General features: G+C 49.3%; 1 protein-coding gene across 3 annotated transcripts in view; it reads left to right on the top strand.

The window, feature by feature from the left end:
- Nucleotides 1-23,345, top strand: part of MOK (MOK protein kinase) — a 49,290-nt gene extending 25,945 nt beyond the window's left edge. Inside the window, exons 3-12 of one of the 3 annotated variants that reach the window (XM_036841135.1) lie at nucleotides 10,014-10,103; nucleotides 11,528-11,598; nucleotides 15,462-15,540; nucleotides 15,670-15,718; nucleotides 17,684-17,862; nucleotides 19,356-19,457; nucleotides 20,232-20,405; nucleotides 20,980-21,103; nucleotides 22,549-22,749; nucleotides 22,831-23,345. In XM_036841135.1, the coding sequence (XP_036697030.1) occupies nucleotides 10,014-10,103; nucleotides 11,528-11,598; nucleotides 15,462-15,540; nucleotides 15,670-15,718; nucleotides 17,684-17,862; nucleotides 19,356-19,457; nucleotides 20,232-20,405; nucleotides 20,980-21,103; nucleotides 22,549-22,749; nucleotides 22,831-22,911 (1,150 nt within the window). In that variant the 3' untranslated portion in view covers nucleotides 22,912-23,345. Of the gene's footprint in view, nucleotides 1-10,013; nucleotides 10,104-11,527; nucleotides 11,599-15,461; nucleotides 15,541-15,669; nucleotides 15,719-17,683; nucleotides 17,863-19,355; nucleotides 19,458-20,231; nucleotides 20,406-20,979; nucleotides 21,104-22,548; nucleotides 22,750-22,830 lie in introns of those variants that run through there. The other 2 variants (XM_036841152.1, XM_036841144.1) reach the window with 2 other exon arrangements.
- The last annotated feature ends 2,448 nt before the right edge of the window (nucleotides 23,346-25,793 follow it).

Genomic DNA, 25,793 nt, shown 5'->3' with positions numbered 1-25,793 from the left:
ACAGCACGTTCTTATTAGTTATCCATTTTATACATATTAGTGTATACGTGTCAATCCCAATCTCCCAGTTCATCCCACCACCACCACCACCCCCCGCCACTTTCCCCCCTTGGTGTCCATACGTTTGTTCTCTACATCTGCAGACACAGGTTTAAATCGATGAGAGCAACTTAATGGGAAAATTGTATTCATGTGATAACATGTCATAACAGAGTTCTTTGGGCAGTGAGGATTATAGGCTAATTTTATATTATCGTAGTAGAGTTTATTCATGTCCAAGTTTACTACAATATCAATGACTGGTGGTCACAAAGAATTTAAGTGGTAGAAGTATGCCTCACTTTAAACAGTCTATATGTTCCTAAGAGTTGTGTGTATGTTGGATTTTTATAATTGAAACCTTAGATTTAAGATATTGGAGGTCCAGGGACTTCCCTGGTAGCCCAGTGGTTAGGACTCTGCGCTTCCAATGCAGGGGGCGTGGGTTCGATCCCTGGTCGGGGAACTAGGATCCCACATGCCATGCGGTCAAAAAAAAAAAAAAAGTAAAAAGTTAAAAAAAAAAGACATTAGAGGTCCTTGTGATTTAATTAGTTGTAAATCAGTTACTATTGAATATATTGAAAAATGAGTTTCAGATAGGATTAGAGAAATATATTCCCTGGGAGTGATCAGTTGCAGTTTGTGGAGAGGGAACTCTGTCGGGTTCAGGGGTAGATGTACTTGCAGACAGCAGGACTTGCCAGGTGTTATTTTATTTTATTTAAAAAAAATTTTTTTTCTGCCTTTATTTTTTTAAATTTTTTTTATTTTTAAATTTATTTATTTATGGCTGTGTTGGTTCTTCATTTCTGTGCGAGGGCTTTCTCTACTTGTGGCAAGTGGGGGCCACTCTTCATCGCGGTGCGCGGGCCTTTCACTGTCGTGGCCTCTCTTGTTGCGGAGCACAGGCTCCAGACGCGCAGGCTCAGTAGTTGTGGCTCACGGGCCTAGTTGCTCCGCGGCATGTGGGATCTTCTCAGACCAGGGCTCGAACCCGTGTCTCCTGCATTAGCAGGCAGATTCTCAACCACTGCGCCACCAGAGAAGCCCTGCCAGGTGTTATTTTAGTGAAGAGATAAATACAAAAGTGGACCGGACAAACAGCCTGCAGACTTTAGGTGCTCCTGGGGTTGTTGCTGTGTCAGAACGATGCACAGTCGAGTTCGCTCTGTTGAGCCAGCCGTCAAGGAGAGGTCATACTGGGTCACCGATGTGCCTTCAGGAAGGTAGAGGGATCTGTAACATTTTAGAAATATTCCCATGAAAGAAGAGTAGAATGCTTTGAGGGCAATCCCCTGGGGAGGCGGAAACACTCCATTTATCTGGAAAAGTACCTTCGGGTAACCTCAGTCCCTGGGGAGAATGTGGAGTTACCTGAGGGCCGTGGTTTCCTAGCAGTGAAGCCTGTCCTGGATCCATCAGGCCCCCGATGCTGGAAGTGCCTCGTCCCCCCGAGCCTTGGCTTCCTGTCGTGAGGCGCTGGAGGACTGACCAAGGCAGCGAGGAGACAGGAGCTGGCGACGCGGGGCGCGTGATAGACACTCACTAGATGGTGGCCTGCATTATAGGACGTGTGACTGTCACATTTCAGAAACAATTCATTGTCTTAACTTTAAAAGTGGTTGATTAGAACACATATTTTTCTTTTAAAATCCCATAATAAGTAAAGATATTTTAAAATAAAATACCACTGATGGAGGGGGGGAGTTATTGTCAGCCATTGTCACATATTTCCTTTACTTAAAAGGAAATGCACTTTGATCTGGTGGTGTTTTGTGGCCCTTTGATGCCCAGAATGAGTGACAGAGTCTCCAGCTTAGTTCTGATAGGTGTCTGCTAGCCTGTGTAATCTAAACCCACGGGGAGTTGGATTTTGGGTTTTCTCTTGTGAGTTCTCATTTGCTCTTGATACATATGTCCAAAACTATAGGCGATTATAATCCAGTGCTATCATTATTTATTTGGTAATTGTTCCAGCTAAAATTGAGCCCGCTCTGGCCATGGGGAGCACTTTCAAGTTGGCTCCTATGTTCCTTTGAAATCACCCATCATTTTCTTTTTTTTTTTTTAACACTTCTTTACTTTTTGGTACTACAAGATTCTCTAAGCTCATCTTGTATTTTCCCTGCCCCTAGAATCTTCCGTTTATCAAAGGAGTTTTGGTCCCTTTTATTGGAGAAAGGTATTTAGAAAATAAGACCTTGGCATCAGGTGTGCTCATTGCTCCTGGGATGTCAGCACTTCTGGGTCCTCTGAACAGACGGAGCTAGTGTGTATGTATACTAACCCATGTGTGCACGTCTCTCTCTCCCTCTTCATTCAAATAACCAAGTGTGTGTACTGATGTAAATAAATGGCCGAATGAATAAACAAATTGGGATGAGGGGAAAATTCTTCCTTATAGAAGAATTCTAATTCATAAATACAGAGGAATGAGGGAATGGAAAATCATCATTAGAATACATAGTAATAATTTCTGCAGGCAAGATAAACTGATGAATGCTAAAATTAGTAAGGTGAAACTTTAAAGAGAACAGAATTTCTGGGACTTCCCTGGTGGTCCAGTGGCTAAGACTCTGAGCTTCCACTGCAGGGGCCACGGGTTCGATCCCTGGTTGGGGAGCTGAGATCCTGCATGCCCTGTGGTGTGGCCAAAAAGAGTTTAAATAAATAAATAAATAAATGGAACAGAATTTCTGCACAGCCTCAAGTGATCGCCTCCCAAATATTTATTAATTACTGTGGTGGTTTTAACTTATATCCACAAATTGTTTGATATTCCTTCCTCCAGGAGGTGGGGCTTATTTTCCTTCCGTTTGACTGTGGGCTGGACTTGCTGACTTGCTGATAAAGAATAGAAAATAGAAAGGGAAAGATAGTAACTTTACAATGAGAAACCTGGTAGATACCAGCTTAACTAAATGATTAAGATTAACATCATCAGTAATAAGACATACTGATATCATGTACCTTCTGATAAAGTGGCATGGGAAGAGCATGTCACCTCCATGGTATTCTTTCCCAAAGATCTATAATCTCAGTTGAATTATGAGAATACATCAGAAGAGACCAAATTGAGGGGCATTCTACAAAATACATGCCCAGTACTCCTCAAAACTGTGAAGATAAGGAAAAACAAAGACAGACTGTGGAGCTGTCACAGAGTGGAGGTGACTGAGGGGACATGACATCTTAATTGCAGTGTGGTCTCCTGGATCCTGGAAGAGAAAAAGACATTAGTGGAAGAACCGGGAAATCCAAATAAAGTGTCTAGTGTAGTTAATAGATTTGTACCAATGTTAATTTTTAGTTTTGATAAATGTTATGTAAGATGTTAACATTAGGGGAAGCCAGGTGAAGGGGACTTTCTTTACTATCGTTGCAACTCTTCTGTTAGTCTAAAATAATTTCAGAATTAAAAGTAAAAAACAAATCAAAACAGGACTTCCCTGGTGGCACAGTGGTTAAGAATCCGCCTGCTAATTCAGGGGACACGGGTACGAGCCCTGGTCTGGGAAGATCCCACATGCCGTGGAGCAACTAAGCCCGTGCGCCACAACTACTGAGCCTGCGCTCTTGAGCCTGTGAGCCACAACTGCTGAGCCCGCACGCCTGGAGCCCGTGCTCTGCAACAAGAGAAGCCACCACAATGACAAGCCCGCGCACCGCAACGAAGAGTAGCCCCTGCTCGCCACAACTAGAGAAAGCCTGCGCACAGCAACGAAGACCCAACGCAGCCAAAAACAAACAAATAAATAAATAAATAAACTTACATAAAAAAAATCAAAACAAACAGAAGATGACCATAGAGGATCTGGAATGAGTCATATTGCACATAGCTTCTAACATGAATAGGGTATTGCTATTATTTCTGATTTACAGGAAGAAATGACTTTATAGTTTCTGGAAGAAAGTTCTAGAAGAAAGACAACTGCTTTTGGTGTCATTTCTAGGAATATTATTGCTAATAATTTATTGGATGGTCCAGTGTCACTGATCCTTGATCCACAAGTTTTATGCTGTTCTTTGGTTTTATTTTTGTTTTTCAACTTTGAAAATAATCTCTTTAGCTTATAGAGTTCCGGAATATCTATCATCATTATAAAACAGTTTAATCTTATTCACTTGAAGAATGATTTTAGGTTCCTTTAAAAATCCATTTCTGCCCTGCTTATCGTTGCCTAACGGAACCCTCACAGTCACCTCGCCCAGTTGTGTGGGTGATGTGAGGAACGAGAGTCAGCAACAGAGGAAAAGCACGCTGAGTCACACAGGCAGGAGGAGCTTGGTTTTGGGGCCTCTGACCCCACCTCCTCCCAGAAGTTGACGGCTTTTGCAGTAACCTTTGCTCATAGGAAGTCCGGGTAAGGTATAATACGCCAGTTCGTTAGTACTGTGTCAGGAGGGGTGCTTTCGGCTCCCGAGGATCGTTTTCCTCAGTGGCTCAAAGTCTCAGTTTGGAGATAACGAAGTTAGTTACTTGTGTAAGGCCCGCAACATGACCAAGTTGTTTTTTTTTTTAAATAAATTTCTTTTTTTCTTTATTTTTTGCTGCGTTGGGTCTTCATTGCTATGTGCAGGCTTTCTCTAGTTGCGGTGAGCGGGGGCTCCTCTTCGTTGCGGTGCGCAGGCTTCTCATTGCGGTGGCTTCTCTTGTTATGGAGCACGGACTCTAGGCACATGGGCTTCAGTAGTTGTGGCATGTGGGCTCAGTAGCTGTGGCTTGCGGGCTCTAGAGCGCAGGCTCAGTAGTTGTGGCGCACGGGCTTAGTTGCTCCGCGGCAGGTGGGATCTTCCTGGACCAGGGATCGAGCCTGTGTCCCCTGCATTGGCAGGCGGAATCTTAACCACTGCACCGCCAGGGAAGCCCCTGTGATTTTTTTTTTTTATATAAATTTATTTATTTATTTATTTATTTATTTATTTTGGCTGTGTTGGGTCTTTGTTTCCGTGCGAGGGCTTTCTCCGGTTGTGGAGAGCGGGGGCCACTCTTCATCGCGGTGCGCGGGCCTCTCACTGTCGCGGCCTCTCCCATTGCGGAGCACAGGCTCCAGACACGCAGGCTCAGTAGTTGTGGCCCACGGGCCTAGCCGCTCCACGGCATGTGGGATCCTCCCAGACCAGGGCTCAAACCCGTGTCCCCTGCATTGGCAGGCGGACTCCCAACCACTGCTCCACCAGGGAAGCCCAGCCCCTGTGATTTTTATTTAATCTATACCTCCACCCAGTCTCCTTCCCCACTTGGTTATTATTATACAGTTCTTTGTTTTTTAATATTTATTTATGTATTTGGCTGCACCGGGTCTTTGTTGCGGCACACGGGATCTTCATTGCAACATGCAGACTCTTAGTTGCTGCATGCATGCGGGATCTAGTTCCCTGACCAGGATCGAACCCAGGCCACTTGCATTGGGAGCGCGGGGTCTTACCCACTGTACCACCAGGGAAGTCCCTAGAAATTCATATTAAATGGAATCTCACAGTCCGTGCTCTCATGTCCAGCTCCTTTAGCACAGCACAAAGTCCTTGAGATTCATCCATACTGTCGTACCAGTAGTTCATACCTTTTTACTGCTGAGTAGTATTCGTTCCAATCTATGACTACAAAACAACTTGTTTATCTGGTCTCCTCTTGAGGAACTTTTGGGTTGTTTCTGGTTTTGGACTGCTCTGAATAAAACTGCTATAAAACTTTATACAAGACTTCTTGTGGTTATATGTTTTCATTTTTTTAAAATTAATTAATTAATTTTATTTATTTTTGGCTGCATTGGGTCTTTGTTGCTGTGCACAGGCTTTCTCTAGTTGTGGCGAGTGGGGGCTGCTCTTCATTGTGGTGCGCGGGCTTCTCATTGCGGTGCCTTCTCGTTGTGGAGCACGGGCTCTAGGCGCGTGGCTTCAGTAGTTGTGGCACACAGGCTCTAGAGCGCAGGCTCAGTAGTTGTGGCACATGGACTTAGTTGCTCCACGGCATGTGGGATCTTCCCGGACCAGGGCTCGAACCCGTGTCCCTTGCATTGACAGGTGGATTCCTAACCACTGCGCCACCAGGGAAGCCCGAGTGTTTCTTTCTTAAATGTTTAAAATAATTCACCGGGCCTAGAAGTTTTCTTTGTGGGGAGCTTTCACTCCCATCCCCCTACAGTGTTTGTTACAGTAAGCTGGAAACAAAATGAAGTAGTGGAATGGGTGATAACATGGTACATCGCACCATGGAACAGTCAACAATCAAATAGAACAACGCCAAATAATTTGGATTTTTGTAAGATTTTTTAAAGCTTTATTGAGATATAATTTGCATATCATAAAATCCACCCATTGTGAATTTTAGGAAATTTGTGCATTTGTGCAACTATCACCATAATACCATTTTCGAACACTTCTATCACCTGTGCAGAGACTTTCAATAACAAATTCAGCTTCTTTGATAAACATAGGGCTATTTTGATTTTCAATTTTATTTCATGTCAGATTTGGTAATTATGTTTTTCAAGGAATTTGTCCATTTAACCTAAATTGTCCTATTTATTGGCATACAGTTCATAATACTCCCTTCTCTTTTCAATATTTATCTGTTGCGATATCCCCTCTTTCATTCCTGATATCAGTTGGTTGTATTGTGTTTTTTGTCTTTTTTTCCTCCATTGGTCTTGCTGGAAGTTTATCAGTTTTACTAATCTTTTCAAAGAACCAACTTTGAGCTTTGTCAATTTTCTCTATTGTTTGTCTGTTTTGTATTTCATTGATTTCTGCTCTTTATTATTGCTTTTCTTTTTTCAAATTAACTGATTTATTTTTGGCTGTGTTGGGTCTTCGTTGCTGTGCGCAAGCTTTCTCTAGTTGCGGCGAGCGGAGGCTGCTCTTCATTGCGGTGCCCGGGCTTCTTGTTGTGGTGGCTTCTCTTGTTGCGGAGCACGGGCTCTAGGCGCATGGGCTTCAGTAGTTGTGGCACTCAGGCTCAGTAGTTGTGGCTCACGAGCTCTAGAGTGCAGGCTCAGTAGTTGTGGCGCATGGGCTTAGTTGCTCCGCGGCATGTGGGATCTTCCTGGACCAGGGCTCCAACCCGTGTCCCCTGCGGTGGCAGGCAAATTCCCAACCACTGCGCTGCCAGGGAAGCCCTATAATTGCTTTTCTTCAACTTACTTTGGATTTAATTTGCTCTTCTTATTCTGCCTTCTTAAGGCAAAAACTTAGACCATTGATTTTAACCATTTCTTCCTTTCTAACATAAGTGTTTAAAGCCATAAGTATTCTTCTAAGTGTTGTTTTACCTGCCTCCTATACATTTTGAAAAGTGCTTTCTTTACTACTTGCTTGGAAATGTTTTCTAATTTCCCTTGTGATTTCTTCTTTACCCATGGGTTATTTACAAGTGTGTTATGTAATTTGCAAATATTTAGGAATTTTCTAGATTGCTTACTGTTCGTGATTTCTAATTTAATTCCATTGTGGTCAGAGAACATGTTCCATAAGTCTTCAGCATTTTGAAATTTATTGAGATTTATCTTTTGGTCCAGCATCTTGTTCCTCTGAGTGAGTGTTCCATATATACTTGAAAAACATATTTTATCTGTAGGTGTTGAATATACTGTTATATAAATGTTAGTTAGGTCAGGGTGGTTAATAATGCTGTCAGGATCTTCTGTATCTTTACTGATTTTTTGAATGATTATTCTATCAGTTATGGTAGAGGGGTGTTGAAATCTCCAACTCTCTTACTTTAGTTCTGTCAGTTTTACATCTTGTATATTGAACCTCTATTATTTAGAAATACACATTTATAATTGTCATGTCTTCCTGATGTACTGCCCTTTATATCATCTTGAAATCATACCTGGTAACAATCCTTATTGTGAAATCTATTTTATCTAATAGGAATAAAACCACTTCCTTTCCCCCTTTACCTTGAGGACTTTCTTCCTACAGATTCGATTGGTTAGAAAAACTTACTTTCTAAGAATTCCCCAGTGGTCCAGTGGTTAGGACTCGGTGCTTTCATTGCTGTGGGCCCGGGTTCGATCCCTGGTCAGGGAACTAAGTCTCTGGTGGATGGAGTCATTCGACTGGGTATGACCCCATGGGCCCAGCCGTGGGGAAGGGGGTCTCTTGTAAGAGTCAGTCTGGAGGGTGGTGACAGCCAGCCTCAGGCCGTCAGCCTCTATTACTTGTATTGTAATTTGGGATGTGAACGTGGTGGCAGGCAGAGCAGTCTTCATAAAGCAAAGCCCGCAGTAAGACACACCTGCCAAGAGAACACCTCTCCCCAGGTGAATGACATTGAAAAAATGTACAGCCTTCATTAAAGATAAGAAAGAAGACTGGGTCTGCCACCTCCTAGAGAAATGGAAATAAAAACAAAAATAAACAAATGGGACCTAATGAAACTTAAAAGCTTTTGCACAGCAAAGGAAACCATAAACAAGACGAAAAGACAACCCTCAGAATGGGAGAAAATATTTGCAAACGAAGCAACTGACAAAGGATTAATCTCCAAAGTATACAAGCAGCTCATGCAGTTCAATATCAAAAAAACAAACAACCCAGTACAAAAATGGGCATAAGACCTAAATAGACATTTCTCCGAAGAAGATATACAGATTGCCAACAAACACATGAAAGGATGCTCAACATCACTAATCATTAGAGAAATGCAAATCAAAGCTACAATGAGGTATCACCTCACACCGGTCAGAATGACCATCATCAGAAAATCTACAAACAATAAATGCTGGAGAGGGTGTGGAGAAAAGGGAACCCTCTTGCACTCTTGGTGGGAATGTAAATTGATACAGCCACTATGGAGAACAGTATGGAGGTTCCTCAAAAAACTAAAAATAGAACTACCATACGACCCAACAATCCCACTACTGGGCATATACCCTGAGAAAACCATAATTCAAAGAGTCATGTACCACAATGTTCATTGCAGCTCTATTTACAATAGCCAGGACATGGAAGCAACCTAAGTGTCCATCGACAGATGAATGGATAAAGAAGATGTGGCACATATACACAATGGAATATTACTCAGCCATAAAAAGGAACGAAATTGAGTTATTTGTAGTGAGGTGGATGGACCTAGAGACTGTCATACAGAGTGAAGTAAGTCAGAAAGAGAAAAACAAATACTGTATGCTAACACATATATATGGAATCTAAAAAAAAAAAAAAAAATGTTCTGAAGAACCTAGGGGCAGGACAGGAATAAAGACACAGACCTACCAGAGAATGGACTTGAGGACACGGGGAGGGGGAAGGGTAAACTGGGACGAAGTGAGAGAGTGGCATGGACATATATACACTACCAAATGTAAAATAGTTAGCTAGTGGGAAGCAGCCGCATAGCACAGGGAGATTAGCTCGGTGCTTTGTGTCCACCTAGAGGGGTGGGATAGGGAGGGTGGGAGGGAGACACAAGAGGGAGGAGTTATGGGGATGTATGTATATGTATAGCTGATTCACTTTGTTATACAGCAGAAACTAACACAACATTGTAAAGCAATTATACTCCAATAAAGATGTTAAAAAAGTAATTAAAAAAAATATTGAGTTAAAATATTTATCTCAAAAAAAAAAATAAAAGACTGGGTCTGAACGTGAAATGTTTATTTTCCGGTGGTATTTACATTGCTCAGTTAGTTCCTATAAACTGATTAATAGGAAATTTCAGTATCTGTTTCTATATTTATTAATTGTAAGAGAAACTACCAAGGTATTCTTTCAGGAACTTAGATGGGAAAAGTTTGAATATATGTCCAAAGCTATAAGAACCTTGATTTTTATAAGATAATGTAGAAATGAGATATGCTTAAGATCAGCTGCTAATGGGAGAAATAAAATCTGATTAACTTGCTTGAAATATTTGTGAGTTTTTCAGTTGTGATTGTAGACAATAAATAATGATTTGATAACCCTGATTTTAAAGTTGACCTGAATTATAAATTAGTTATTTATTTTTACCTACACAATAGTATTGAGCAAGTGAACAATCTACGAGAGATACAAGCACTGAGGCACCTGAATCCTCACCCAAACATTCTTACGTTGCACGAAGTGGTTTTGTAAGTATATTCGGGGCTTTAAACATTATCTAAATTTGATGATAATTATTAAATCTCTTTTTAAGAAAGAAAACCATGGGAGACATTTTAAATATTTGCTTTGTAGCTCAGAGAATAATAATTTTTGTTTTATCTTAAGTCACTTACTTATTTGGACCAGTGTCTGTATCTGAGTCCTAATGTGGAAAGGCCTTCATTTCAGTGACTCCACCTCATAAAAGCAAACAACATTCAAACGGTTCCTCTCCTGTAGCAATTGGGCTTCTGTGTAGACGATGGTGGCCCTGGGCATCCGAGTGTGAGTTGTGACCTACTGGGAAAGCCCCTGTTGTCCTCTTTCAGGGACTGCACTTTATTGCTGCCACTTGCCATCTCTGTGTGGTCTCATGCAGTCTTTCTTACTACAATTGACATAATTGGGGATTATGACAAAATCGGGGGATTTTTAATTTCTGTTCTAATTATAGAGTAACTTCCGTAAGGTTTACCTGTTGATGAAGAAGGCAGAGCACAGCTTGTCTGGAGGGGCTTGTCTGCCAGGGGCTGGGGCTGGGGTCCTGGCCTGGACCTCTGAGACTGCACCCCTCAGCAGGAAGCCTGGCCTGTACAACCAGCTGAGAAACCGCAGCCTCTGACCGTTAAAGTGCAGGAGATTTTAATCAGGAGGCTGAACAGTTCTAAACTCAAAATGCAATGTCTTGTCATGGCTGTGTGGCGTCCTGGCCCGCGTGCTCTGAGCCATTAGTTGGGGCCAGGTCCAGAGACCGCAGTCTGCGTGTGACGCTCACAGCCCTGCCTGTGCTGAGGGTGCTTTATGTGCACTCTGCAAAGCACTTCTGTGCACGGTTGCACGTGGGCCTCCTGACAGTCCTGAGTGACAGCGGGGACCCGTTCCAGCCCCACCAGGGGCGCCTGGAGCAGGGCCCGGGGGTGACACTGCAGGGGCATGATGTGACTCACCTTCCTCCCTTTTGTCTCGGCTGGATTTTGGGTTTTGCTCCCTGCACTGATGTATCCCAATCACATGGAAGTCATTTAGGTAAATTAAAACTAAACTTGCAGCCACAGAGCGTGAATCAAATCCTACTTTGTTTTGCTTCTGCAGCTCCTCAAACCTCATTTCTTCTTTCTGCTGATAGTTACTTTTCTATTTTCAAGACTCTTCTCTTTAAAAATTGTGGGGAGGGGGGCTTTTAGAATTTTTGCCTGAAGTAGGGTTTTACTATTATTTAAAATTACTTTTGCCTGAAACGTTGATTAAAAATCAAAACTTCTGCTGTTTCAATCATTACACTTTGGACTTTGTCTGATGTAGGAGTGCTTTGTGTTTATCAGAAGTGTTTACAAATGAATTAAATATTTGATTATTTTTTCTGATGAAGACAAGAAAAAAAAACATTTTAAAAACCTGCTTTCTTCTTCAGTGACAGAAAATCTGGTTCTCTTGCACTAATATGTGAACTTATGGACATGAATATTTATGAACTAATACGAGGTACGTAGAATAATTTCAAAGCTAATCTAAGATCTTTTAAAGCTTGTAGTTCCCATATATTTGTTTTAGTTCTCAAAATCATTCGTGCAGTAGTTGCATCTAAATATATGGTACTGGGCTGTAAACGTACAGTACTCACGGGAGGTGTTTCTCTGGCAGTCTTGTCTGCTCAGAACTCAGCTGCGAACGAGCAGAGCCACGAGGCGTTCAGGCCGGCTGGGTGACGCGGTGAGGAGGGCGCAGAGGGCGGCGGCAGCTCAGCCCTTCCTCAAGCCTGTCCCCTTCTAGCGCCTTTCCCGGCTCTGCTGCTGCTGGACATTCTACGCTATGCTTCAGCATGAGGCAGGGCTCGCTGCTCAGATAATCCCTCTGAGAGGGAACCTCCTCCTGTTTGCATTCTTATGAAGCCCCCTGTATTGCAGAATGCTCATTCATTTCCTTTCTTTTTTTAATAAATTTATTTTATTTATTTATTTTTGGCTGCGTTGGGTCTTCGTTGCTGCGCGCGGGCTTTCTCTAGTTGCGGCGAGCGGGGGCTACTCTTCGTTGCAGTGTGTGGGCTTCTCATTGCGGTGGCTTCTCTTGTTGCGGAGCACGAGCTCTAGGCGTGCGGGCTTCAGTAGTTGCAACGCACAGGCTCAGTAGTTGTGGCTCACGGGCTTAGTTGCTCCGCGGCATGTGGGATCTTCCTGGACCAGGGCTCGAACCCGTGTCCCCTGCATTGGCAGGCGGATTCTTAACCGCTGCACCACCAGGGAAGCCCATCCTGTTACTTTTCATGCTGGTGCTTCTGGGAAGCGCCGTTCCAGTTTGGCTGTGTTGACGCAGCTTGGATGTCCCACGTCAACACACTGGGTAGAGCGTGCCCAGTGCCGTGTGCATTTCATGATGGTAGGTCCTGGTTAGGCTCTTTGAGCCTTAGTCCTTGTCTAGAAAATGGGGATAATCATAGTGTCTGACTCTTAGGGTTGTTGTGAGGAGTAATAATATGTGTGAGGTGTTTGGAGCAGTGCTGGCTTGCGTGGCCTTCAGTCGAGGTCAACTGCTGTCATCACCATCATCATCATTATTACTTTACAGTTTATAGTGTGCTTGCTCTGTGTTCCTGCATTTGCTCTTCCTGGTTCTGTGAGCTCAACTCCATTACAGAGGTGAGGCAGTTGAACTTCCAAGAAGTTAGAGCCCTTGCCTGAGACGAGCCAGCTTCAAAGAGCAGAGCTGGGAGGACCCCTCCTTGAATTGTGTCTTGTTGCGAGAGGGGTGCTGGCGGTGGCTCCAGCTCCATGCTGAGTCTGACACCCCACCTGCTCCCTGTAACTCCTCTCAGAACAGGGTGCCATCAGGCAAGGCTCTCCTTTGGAAAACACCGATGGCAGACACGTGCTCACACGGTGCCGCCGGGCATAGCCTCCGGGCCCAAGTGTAGACTGTGGGCATTTGGCTGTGCCATGGTGGACCCAGAATGCACCCCCAAGCCTGACTAGGAAAGCCAGGCACAGGCCTGGGTACAGGGTCTCTTGTGGGAAGGCAGTGTGCTGGATATTCTATTACAATGCCGGCTACACAGGAGGCCCTTTTCCTTCTGTTAGTACTGACAGCCAATGCCATAGTTAATCATTGTGTTCACTTCAGATTTTTTACATTGCTGGTATTGTATATGACGTTTTTTAGTACCTTCTTAATGAGAATATTGGGTAAAAATTAACTTGGGAAAATTAATTTGGTCGGGAGAGCCAAAAGAGATAAATACTGTTTGCAGTCTGCTGGCATTCAGTAAAGGGTCATACAAGGAACTTCAGAGTGGTTTATTAATTGTACTATGTGTATTTGTTTCAAGATGTTTGTGAACAAGAATCTGGTGGGAACCAGCTGCAGTCTTGGGCCTGGCGAGTTAGGATCTTGTTTTGGGAAAATAGTGTGAAAGTCAGTGGTCAGTCCCCTCCTTGTCAAGGGTGTGGACTCCTGTTGTTCTGACCAGTGGCCCACGTGGTTCATGAGGGCACCTCTGTCCACTAGGAGCCCCCGTGTGCAGGCAGGACTCTCACGGAGGACAGGGGAGGGCGTCATGGCCTTGCCCCACGGCTGTGAACGGGTGGAGCGGGGGAGGCCCAGGAGGAAAGGAAGGGCAGGCATCCAAAGAGCCCTCCGCCACTGGGGACTGAAGGCAGCCGTAAATGCAGATTCCTGGCCCACCCGCCTGGATTTGTGGTTCACTGGGTCTAGGTTTGGGCCTTGGAGTCTACTTTTTAAAAGATCCCTAGGTGCTTATGAAGATTGGATGGATTAGACTTTTCCTAAAAGAGTCCACCTTTTCTGAGTTCAAGTTCAGATGACTGTAATGGCAGTTTTATGCTATGAGATGTGGACGTGTGGACATGGCTGGGAAGGGTGCGTCTAGGAACAGAGCAGCATGAGTACAACATGCAGCAGGAGAGCTTTGGGGGCGCGTGCAGAAACGTCCCCAAGTGAATGTGGCTGGAGCCTTCGATAAACAAGCGGGATATGATGGGGCGCAGTTCCCAAGGTGAGGGACCAGGCCTGGCGGCCCATTCTGAGAACTTGCTGGAAAGGCAGCTTTTGGGGCCCCGCCGCAGACCTACTGAACCAGGAATGCCGGGGGTGAGGATGGGGAGCATTCTGTATCTTCACAAGCCCCCAGGGGACTCGGTGCTCCTGGGTCCTGAGAGCCCTGTGCTGGGAGGGAGTCTGCCGAGGGGGGTCTGGAGAGCCGGGCTAGTCAGTGGGCAGTGAGACCCCCTGCCCGATGAGGACCGAGCCTCACGAAGCTTCGTCCAGCCTCGCGTGTGACAGAGAATAGAAATCTTACTTTCTTTTCACCTTTGTATAGATAATAATTGATAAAATTCCTCAAGCGGGGGGAAGCTGACAAAGTCTTAGTTTTAATTCTTTCAGTTTAAATTCTGGAAAACTGATGATAAATTATGTGAAACAGAATAAAAAGATTATAGTATGCCATGGAAAAAATTCATTGCACATAGACATTTTGTAATTTAAATTACTTTCTATTATTAACATAAACAGTCTTGTTACGCGAGAAAAAGAATACATTAATTTTTCGACAGAAATTGCAAACTTAGGATGAAAAATGTCTAGTGGGATATGTGCTCACGGAGGGGAAAGTGGTTTTTTGAGTTGTTAGGTGAGAGTGGGTATTTTGCAGATTTAAAACCTAATGACTTAAAAACACATACCTCTGATATTAAAATCAAGTAAAATGTGACACCTTCGAGAGCAAGGGCAGCTCTGATGCTGGAGTGTAGTATTAAGAGTTTCGGAGCATCCTGAAAGCTGCAGGAGGGGAGAAGGTGTAGATTACAGGCTGCTGCAGGGCGCTGTCAGCCGGCGCCCAGTGACTGCTTCCTTCTGTGACAGAGGAACGTGTGGCTGTGCAAGTGAGAGCAGCCATTGGTCTTCTTGGGTTAAGAAAACGTGATCCATCCCCTTAAAGACGGAGATCTCTGTGTAGCCAGGAAGCCGAGGAAAATCCTAGATTTGAGCTCATAATCAGCGTGAAGGAGGGTGCCCTGGAGGCCCACCCGAGGCTGTGTTAGGACCTCCGGCCCGAGCTGCCCTTGCGGTGATCGCTCAGCACTGTTCTGACTGCAATCCGAAGGCCTTGCGCTCTGTGATTTTAAACGAAATCATGCCAGTATGTAGAATTTTAAATGGCATATTTTGTAGATAGACTCCATATTTCCTAGAACTACTCCAGGTTATTTTTCACTGAGGAAGTTAGATTTTCACACATTGCTAAATAAAAATGGATTCCATCTTTTGTTTCAAAAACGGGGATATGGACCATTCATTGGTAACCATATTTGCCTATTTCCTTGATGGCACAGGGAGAAGACACCCATTATCAGAAAAAAAGATTATGCACTATATGTACCAGTTGTGTAAATCCCTTGATCACATGCACAGGTAGGCACTTGGAGACCTGGCAGCTTTCAAATTCATAAAATGTATTACCGTTCATTAAGAATATAGTATAAGAGAATTTGAATGAATGAGGTACAATTAATTCTATCCTTCCTTTTATATTGAATGCAGAAATGGAATATTTCACAGAGATGTAAAACCAGAAAATATATTACTAAAGGTAAGATCTTTTATATGAAAAATTGATATCAGAATAAAGGTAGAATATAAAAACTTTTCACTGGATATGTTTTCAATCCCAATGGATACCATGTTTGTTATAACATGTTTGTTTTTTTCCTTCCAGTTTGGAAAAAAGTGGTTAATTTAATAAATGCCATCAACATAACTGTACATCTGGAAAAAGGCACCCTTCTTATACTATATACAAAAAATAAACTCTATTTAAATTATCATTCTAAACACTCTAAATATAAAAGTGGAAGAGGCAGGATTTGAGCTCTGATATGTCTCACTTGAAAGCCCTTAAACTATACCTGTGTAAAGTGTACAATTTGCTCAGTTTGGGCATATGTGTACACCCATGAAACCATCATCGCAATCAACTTCACAAACAAATCCAAACCCCCGAAAGCCTCCTCTTGCCCTTTGGTAGTCCTTGCTCCCTGTCCCTTGTCCCCAGGCAAAGACGAGCTAGAATGTTCTATAAATGGAATTACATAGCATGTACTCTTTTTTGGTCTGGCTTTCACTCAGCGTCGTTATTTTGAGGTTCATCCACATTGTAGTGTGTGTACCACGCCTTTCGAAATTGTCCCACAGTTCTTGGATGTTCGGTTTTGTTTCTGACGTTCTTCTATTGCTTTGCATTTCAGTTTGGGAAGTTTCTATTGGCATATCTTCAAGCTCACTGATTCTTTCCTTGGCTGTGTTGAGTCTATCAAAGTCTTTTAAAATTTTTGTTACGGTGCTTTTTGTTTGTTTGTTTTTAATTTTTTTTATTTTTGGCTGCATTGGGTCTTTGTTGCTGCCTGCCGGCTTTTTCCAGTTGTGGCGAGCGGGGGCTACTCTTCGTGTGGTGCACGGGCTTCTCATTGCGGTGGCTTCTCTTGTTGCGGAGCCCGGGCTCTAGGCGCGCATGGGCTCAGTAGTTGTGGCTCACAGGCTCAGTAGTTGTGGCGCACGGGCTTAGTTGCTCCGCGGCATATGAGATCTTCCTGGACCAGGGCTTGAACCCATGTCCCCTGCGTTGGCAGGTGGATTCTTAACCGCTGTCCCACCAGGCAAGTCCCTGTTACTGTGTTTTTTATTTCTAGTGTTTCCTTTTGAGCTTTTCTTAGGGTTTCCATCTCTCTGCTTACGTTTCCCATCTGAACTTGCATGCTGTCTTCTTTTTCCATTAGAGCCCTTAACAAATTAATCATAGTTATTTTAAATTTCCTGTCTGGGAATTCTAAAATTCTAAAACCCGCGCCATATCTGAGTCTGGTTTTGATGCATGCTTTGTCTCTTCAGACTATTTTTTCTTGCCTTTTAATATGCCTTGTAATTTTTGTTGAATGTATTGGGGAATGGGAACAGAGGTAAAAGGCTGTCAGCGTAGGTTTCTTGATAATCTGGCTAAGAGGACTGCTGTTTAGTGTTTGCTCTAGCTGTAGGTGCCAGAGGCTTCAAATTTATTGACAGCATGAATTTTATTACTTGAATGTGAGAGGTAGAGAAGATGGAAGGAACACTTTGAAACCTGTTTCCCTGGGCTGTCTGACTTCCTTCAAGGATCCCATGTGGTGTAGGCCAGGCCCCCAGCCTCCCCCGAATGGGAACCAAGCTGCCAGAAGCGCTGGACGCGGTGGGGAGTTTGAGGCATAACAGGGCATGTGACCAGGGTGTATAGTTCATCTGTAGACTTACGCTGCGACTTAAAAATTTCCAGAACCTGTAGACATTTTGAAATGTCTGTTAAACATAGCCAGAATATTCGTAAATGTGTTCCACTGAAGAGAAATACCGCTTCCTCACCTGCTAGAGGCAATTTCAGGTGCTTATAAAGGCAGTACTTTACGTTCTACAAGCTAGTTTAGGTGCTAGGAATTTTCCCGTTGGTGCATAAATATTTGAAATGGTTTGTATTACAATCGCTGCCTGATGAGATGTTATTTGTCCCTGCTTCTCTCCCCCCTTGCAGCAGGATGTCCTGAAATTAGGGGACTTCGGGTCCTGCCGGAGTATCTATTCTAGGCAGCCGTACACGGAATACATCTCCACCCGCTGGTACCGAGCCCCAGAGTGTCTCCTCACTGATGGCTTCTACACCTACAAGATGGACCTGTGGAGCGCGGGCTGCGTGCTCTACGAGATGGCCAGGTGGCGCCAGAGTCGCAGCTGCTGCTGGGCTAGCGGGGGGGGGGGGGGGGGGGCTGTGTCAGGGTCCTGAGGCCGGTCCACACGGGGCTCGGCCGTCCAGTGGCTTCGCGCCAGTCCCTCCCTCTACGGTGCAGAGTTTACAGTCCTTCTGGTGTCGTGGTGGTTTTTTAACTCGACAGGAAATGTGTCAAACGCTTTTCCTTGCTTTCTGGGTATGGAGGAAAGAACACCATCAGTTACTTCTTTCCCACTGGCCCGGCCCGGCCCTGGGTCGGTGGGCCTCTCCATTTGGCCTCACCAGCGATAGGGCTGATGACGCCAGGTGAAGGAACAGAGTCGAGGCGGGCTTCCTGCCGCCCCGTGGGGCCTGCCGTGGGGGCGGCGTGCGAGCGGTGCCCCCCGTCTACCCTCAGAGCGCAGTCCTTCGGGTGGGGTGCTCTGGCCCCGGGAGTGAGGGCGAGCTGGATGGAGGCCAGGAAGCCCCAGCCCTAACCGTCCTCCCCTCCCCCAGCCTTTGGGCTTCACCGCTGGGCGCAGCAGGGCCAGGGCAGAGGCCCGGGAAGGGCGGAGGGCCTGTCCCGTCCACCGGCGGCGGGGGCACCGGGTGGAAGAAGCCCCAGGAGGAGGTGGGGCGGCACCTGCTGGTAGTGGGTCACGCAGGATGGGTGGGTGGATTTAACGTCGGGGTGACGCACATCAGGGTGGTACAGCCCAGTGCAGGCAGGACCTGGGTCATCCAGTCCCGCCTGCTCAACTGACCCCTTGATAAATACAGACGTTGGGCCCTTCGGGACACGCCTTCTGATTCTAGATCATTCGTATTGATAAGTGACTGCTATTTTTGGAAAGGAGAGTGGTGACTTCAGTGATGCTAAAGTACCAACAAATGATCTTTTCTCCCGTGCTAAAGTCCCTGAGTCAGTTTGGAGGGATGTCAGAGGCGCTGGTGCCGGCGGCATCCACTCAGGGCCTGGGGCAGCCCACGCTGAGCCTCGCTCACTGCACTCTGTGCCTGGCCTGCCCCACCTCAGAGCCGTCCAGCTCCCCTGCGTTTCCTCTTCTCCCCTGCGGCCTGAGCTCCTGCCGTTTTCCCTGAATAGAAGTCATCTTACCGTCAGAGCTACGTTTTTAAACTCTTCTTTGTGGCCTGTAATGTGTTATGGGCCTAAAATCTTTTATCCACAATTCCCAAATCCGTGACTGCTCCAAAACCAAAACGCTCCTCGGACCTCATTTGTCTACACAACCCGACCTGACCCAGCCTGAATTTTTGTCAACAAAACTCCCCGGGCCTGTGAGGAGGCTCTGGGGGCTTTCATCTCTCAGCCGGCAGAGACACCTGCTGTGCAGATACGGGAGTGTGGCTCTGTCCCTTAGAAAGACACCGAACCGTAGGGACAGTAGGAGGAGAAAGGCCCAAGCACGGGCGGGGGGCTGGAGGTCCCTCTGCTGGGAGGCCGCCGCCCTGACCACAGCCCTGGCCGCCCGCCCAGCCTGCAGCCCCTCTTCCCCGGAGCCAACGAGCTGGACCAGATCGCGAGGATCCACGACGTCATTGGCACGCCCGCTGGGAAGACCCTCACCAAGTTCAAACGGTAAGTGCAGCCCCCCAGGCCGCCCCACCACCCTGCCTCTGTCGCCCCCAGGGGCCTCCTCACAGCCCCGCGAGCCCGGCAGTCGGGTTTTGTCCCCGGAATGTTCACTCCGGCCACAGAGGTCTTTGGGTGGGAAAGGCCCCCCAGCACAGGCTGCACGCACGGACCGTGGGGAGCCGCCGCCCGGCACCCTGGCCACGCTGAGCCCGGGGGTGGGGACTCGGTGGGGGGCAGCACCCAGCAGCTCCCAGAACCCTAGGGAGGTAAGGGGATGCCAACCATGCTGGATTCTCCTTCTTTTTTAAAACTTTATTTCATTCTTTTCTGGTGGGAATGTGGTATTAGTCTTCTCAAGAAAAAGTTTTCTTACACTTAGAGCATAACAGATTTCACGACCTCCCACCCTTTTTAAAAAAAACAGACTTAATTTTTTTAGAGCGGTTTTAGGTTCACAGAAGAACTGAGCGGAAGGTACAAAGATTTCCCATCTACCGCCTGGCCCCACGCAGCGCACAGCCTCCCGGCCACCAGCACCGGCCCCGGGGTGGCATGTCTGCTATCATCGAACCTACACCGACACGTCATTCTCACCCAAAGTCCACGGTCTCCACGAGGATCTTGTATTCTATGGGCTTTATGCCCCCCTGCCCCCTGCCCTTTTTAGATTGTAAACTGTTACCTTCAGTGCAGGTCCCTGTAGGGTCGTGATGCTGGACCGGCCACGTGCTCTAAATGACGGCGTGATCGTTTATTATCATTGGGCTTTTAATACAGGTCGAGAGCTATGAGTTTTGATTTTACTTTTAAAAAGGGATCGGGAATACCTCTCCTGACAGCCAGTTTGTCCCCGCAATGCCTCTCCCTCCTGCACGCAATGGTGGCCTATGACCCCGATGAGAGAATCACCGCCCACCAGGCCCTGCAGCATCCCTACTTCCAAGAGCAGAGGTAGGCGCCCTGCCGGGTTCCCGTCGGGCACGCGGATGGGTGGCTGGTCCCCGGGAACGGTGCCGGTCCCTCTGGGAACCCGCACCTCGCTCCTTCCTGGTATCCTCTCCCAGAAGGAGGCGATTAGTGGCTTCACGGCAGGGTGGAAGGAGGGTCTGTGGCTGCTTTGCGGTTGATGCCAAGGCTGTGGTGTTAAGCCCCGGAGGGTCACGTGGCGCACGGCAGGGGGAGCGGGCTGAGCTCGCTCGCTGTGAGGTTCCAGGGTGCGTGCGTTGGGCGACACCTGCCATTGGAAGTACCTGCCCTGAGGGCTTCGGACTCCACCCCTCTGTCCCCTCGTGCGTGTGTGACATGGGTGACGTTTGACCCGAACCTCGAGTCACTGGGCAGGGGTGGGCCCACGGCTCCGGAGCCCAGAGGCTGTCAGGCTGAGACAGGAAAGGAAAAGCTCCTCGGGATATGGCTCATGTGGATGAGAGGAGGGGCGACAGGCACAAGCCCACGCTGGAGACAGAGGAGGCCTGTGGCGGCCGTGTTCGCAGCAGAGGCGCCCCTTGTCCCTTCCGTCCTGTAGGGCAGCTGAGAAGCAGGCTCCGGCCAGGCCCAGGAGGAAGGCCTCCGCTCTCTGCCCCAAGCGGCCGGTGGCACCGGAACTACTCAGTAACAACTGGCAGCCGGCACAGGAGGGCAGCAAGCAGGTACTGAGCGATCAGGCCGTCCGAGCTGGGACTGGATGCCCACAGGGTCCCGTGTCTCTCTGACACAGATGCCACCTGTGGAGGTGCCACATCTGCCTGGAAAGGGCGCCCGTCAGCGACCTGCTGCCGCGCCAGACGGCACCTCTGCGCTCCTGGCCTTTCTGCGCCACCAGCTAAGGTCCACGGCGTCGCGGGCTGGGATCCTCCCAGCCGCAGGGCCAGGCTGGTGCCCAAGCACCGGGCAGACGTCACCGCGTTGTGCCCGCAGAGGACCCTAGCCGGGGCACCGGGAAGCCAGCACTGGCCCTGGTGACCGTCCCCACTCGGCCACGGAGCCCCTGCGAGAGCCGCAGGCCCCAGAGGAGCGCTCCGCCTGGCACAGAGGTGGTCTCGCACGCTTTTTGGTGTAGAAACCATAGCTGCATCCCGCGATAGCTTCGCCTTTCTCTCACGTGCCGCGGGGCCCCCCTTTGCTCGGCTCCTCCAGTTCTACAGTTGTGGGCTGGCACCAAGCCCTGTGGTAGCCGTGGCCTTCCATCGTTTCCCACTCAGCCCAGCATCTGTTGAGTGTCACTCTGCGCTGGGAGCCGAGGACGCAGGTGTACCTGCAGCCGGGCTGCTTTCCAGAAATCCGGACCCCGTGTCCAGCCACCTGCTTGATGGCTCCGGCTGCATGTCCAAAAGGCAGGCTTGCTCAGACCCGATCTCCTGTCTCCCGCCCAGACCTGCCTCTCTCCCCGTGCCTTCCCTCCAACGGCGGATGAAGGCAGCTCCCTTTCAGCTGCTCAGGCCGCCAACCGGGGACGAAGCCCACCCGCGCCCCCCGGCTGAGCCTCCCTCCCTTTGCCCCTAACTGCCCTCCCTGCCGGGCCTCCTCTCCCTCTTGGTCAGCTGTTGGGGTCTCTCCTGCTGGCACCCGCCGCGGGCACCCTGTGGCAGAGCCGAGGCGCACGCTCTCTGCCGGGGCCCCCGAGTGAGGGTTCAGGCTGTGCCGGCCATCACGTCTGGCGCGACTGCCCACTCTTCTGGCTGGTGGCACTGCGGACCATACGTAAACGAATGGTGGGGATGGATTTCAATAAAACTGTGGACCCTGAAACTGGAGTCTCATAATCACATGCCGTGAAATTTTCTCCAACTATTAGAAGATGTGAAATCCGTTCTTAGCGCACTGGCCACACAGAAGCAGGCTGCAGGCCGCTTTGGCCGACCTCAGGGAGTCCGAGCGGGAAGCGTCACCGTGGCCCCAGCCCCGGCCCAGGGAGCGGCCACCGCACTCCCGGGGGGCTGGGACGCGGTGCGTGTTGTCCAGTCACCACACTGTCACGCCTCACGGTCAAGGAATTGTATGAGGCAAAAGCAGTACAAAAGAGCCCCTTTTGCTTTTCCTATTCCCACAAAGGGGAAAGCATCGTATGTTCATCTGACCTTTGCTTTGTTTCTAGAAACAGCCCCTAAAGCAAGAGGAGGACCATCGCAGGAGACACGGACCAGCCTGCGTGACGGAACTGCCCGAGCTCAAGCTGTCGGGAGTGACCAAGCTGTCCTCGTACTCCAGCCCAGCGCTGCAGCCCGTGTTTGCCCCCGGAGCGACCCGGAAGGTCCCGGTGCTGAGACCCCTGAAGTGTGTTGGCCCAAACCAGAAGGTGGGCGTCCCACTGGTTCCCCTGGCGCCGTGCTCGCGCCCATCCCGGCCTCTGCTGAGTGTCTGTCACTTTCTTTAACAGACAGACACACAGAAGGACGTCAAGCCTAGCCTGAAACAGCACCGCCTGCCCACGGTAGCGCGGAGAGGAGGCGGCTGCTGAGCGGCGCTGCGGCTGCCCTGCGCGGGGCGGCTCCACCCGGCCGGGCACCAGCGAGCGGGGCGGGGGCTCCGGGGGCGGCCCGGCGGCCCGGGAGAGCTGCCCCCAGACCAGCACCAGCACCTCGGCCTGCAGCCCGCCGGCCCGAGGCTGCTTGCATCCTAAAGGCGGCTGTACTGTATGTTCCGGTCTAATACCTTTGTAAAATCACCTCATTCTAGGGTTTCATTTCATTTCCGTAACATAAGAATTTGGGGCAGGGAATATTTTGTAATTTTTTGTATGAATCAAAACAGAAATTATGCTTTGTTATGGATTATTTAGGCCTGGTTCCGCCGAGGGCTCTGCACACGGTGCCTTCTTTAGTCCATCCATCACCAGTAGTGTCGTAGCACGTTTGGCTTCCAGATTATACCACTGGAGACCCCTGATTTTTATTAAACAATAAGCTATCATTACAGTGTTGCATCTTAATATATTTTGAGTTAAACATGTGTCCTGATTATCCATTCCTTTATTTTGACTTTTGTGAGCGTATCAGGGGCATTGATTTTGTTGGGGAGACTTCGGTGCAGCTTCACTGTTTCACTTGACCGTCCACTGAGGAACGACACAGGCTGGCGCTCAGCCCTCGGAGCCCCCGGGTGCGGGCCGCGGGCAGGTCGCCGGTCCAGCTCCCAAGGCCCAGCTTCCTCCGTGAGTAGAGGCCGCTGCTTCCCAATGGCCTGCGGGCGTGCCCAGCTTCGTTTCTGGGGTGCCAGCAATAAGCGGGCACAAGAAGAAACCTGTTTCCCGTGGGGGAGGGAGGGGAGGTGGCAGAGCAGCGGTGGCGCCGGAAGGGGCAGGGCAAGGGGCCAGGAGGGACGGGAAGCAGGGCTGGGGGAGGTGGACGTGGCCCCCGTGGTGGGGGGGGGACCAGGCCGTGGCCAGCATTTCCCGGTGCCCGGGGGAGGGGGAGCCAGGGGCACGGGCGCGGGCGGGCCCAGGGCGGGCAGATCCGGTGCACGTGGGGAGACCTGGGGGGCTTTGGGGACGCCACGGGTGGAAGTGACGTCGGGGCGGGGCGGGCAGAAGGCCAGGGGCGCTGCGGGATCGGCGGAGTCGGAAGAGGCCAGGGACGGCCCGCGCTCTGAGCCCGGCTCCGGGTGAGGGCACAATTTAGGGAAATCGTCACCCCCTTTAAGTATATAAACGCGAAGGGCCTCTCTACAGTTCTTCGGCGCTGTACCTTTTTGAGAAGGAACCCTCCTCCCTGCGGGCGCGGTGCCCTGGGCCTCGTGGGGCTCCGCCTCGGCTGCAGGGGGCGGGTCCGCTTTCCCCGGGGGGCCCCTGCGTCCACCAGGTCTCTGTGCTCCATGGGCCTGGCGACGGGCAGGCGCTGGCCAGGCTTTGGTGGCACAGGAGGCCGCCAGGCCCTGCTGCCGGAGCGCTGGTGGGTCTCCATGCACCCCAAACCTGACCGGTTGCGAGGCCGGGCGGCTGGGCCAGCTCAGCCTCCCCGGGGCCACTGGAGGGCCCGTCTCCGCAGACCCGAGCAAGGGAGCTCCCTCATCACCACCCCGACCAACTCCCTCGTCCACGTTTGAGATGCGGCTGGGGCCGAGGTTGGGGGCAGAGGCCGCGGGCGGACACGCCAGTCCAAGGGGCCCGGCCCTGCCGGCTGTCGAGGTAAACCTGCTCCCGAGGAGACAGAACAGGGGCGACGCTGCCGAGGGATGAGAGCGCGCCAGGCGAGCAGTAAGGGCCGACGAAGTGTACCAGGTGCGCCCAACCGACCCTCCGTGGCTTCCGAGAGGAGGGGTGGGGGCCGGCCTGGGGACCCTCTGCCCTGGGCCTGCGGCCGCGGGGCGCGTGCCGCCGGGGCCGGCGGGGGCGGGTAGGAGGCCGGCCGATTTTGGAAGCCATCTTGGACCACTTGGCCGGGGACCAGCCAAACAAAGAAAGATGCGTTCCCAGCACGGATGCATCTCGCAAACTGCAGCGCAGAGTCGGACGGAGGGCGGTGGGCGGAGCTAGTAGGGCTGACCGCCCTGAGCGACGTCAGCCTCGGGGCGCTGAGAGCTGGGCCGCACCCTGGGGCCTCGGACTTTCCACACTGCTGTTGTCCTGGGGCCACCAGGTACCCACCCGTCACTTCCTACAAACACGCGGGAAGTTCACAGGAAAAGGAGTCGACCCAGGAGGACCGCAAGGCTCAGGATTCTGGACTCGAGTTCCGAGGCGGCCTTTTCTGATCTCCGGAAATAACGCGCGGCTTCCTCGTAGGTCTCCTGTGTGACGGACAGTACTTAGAGACCAGTGCTTTGACTAAGATGACGAATACCAAACTATCTAAAATGTGCTGATGTTTTCATAGGAAGGGCATTCTGAATGTGTACAGCATATAAATCCTGATTCTTTCACTTACAGCGAGAGGGTGTCCTGGTGTGCGGTGGTTTCCACCTTTCGCGAAGGCTCCCCTGCCGTGTGATGGAGGCTCGGCGGTGGCGGAGGTCCCCGTGGAGCAGCCCCCCCGGGCCCGGCGGCCGGTGAAGAACTGGCTGCCTGACCCTCCTCCTCTCCTCTGAGAAGGAAGCCGAGACCCAGGCTGATGAGGAGTTTTCTGCAACAGTAACGTTATCCTGTCGCTACGTTCACAGAAGTGATGGAAATGGAGCGTGGACACATCTTTTCTAGCCTAAAATCACTTAGACGCGCCCCCAGTTTAATGGGATCACTTAAGAGAAATGTGTTTTAGGCACTTCATGGTTTAGAATCTGACCACATAAAAAGGCCTTCAAAGGGTTCAACTGTGTATGATTTTTTTCAATTGAGAAAAGTTCCTGTACTTGGCAGCTACACTGTAATGATTCTAGTTCCCTGTAGCGTCTACAAGTAGGCGTGGG

Source organism: Balaenoptera musculus, chromosome 2, assembly GCF_009873245.2.
Source record: "Balaenoptera musculus isolate JJ_BM4_2016_0621 chromosome 2, mBalMus1.pri.v3, whole genome shotgun sequence".
Lineage (NCBI taxonomy): Eukaryota > Metazoa > Chordata > Mammalia > Artiodactyla > Balaenopteridae > Balaenoptera > Balaenoptera musculus.
This window is presented reverse-complemented; position numbering and strand designations above follow the sequence as displayed.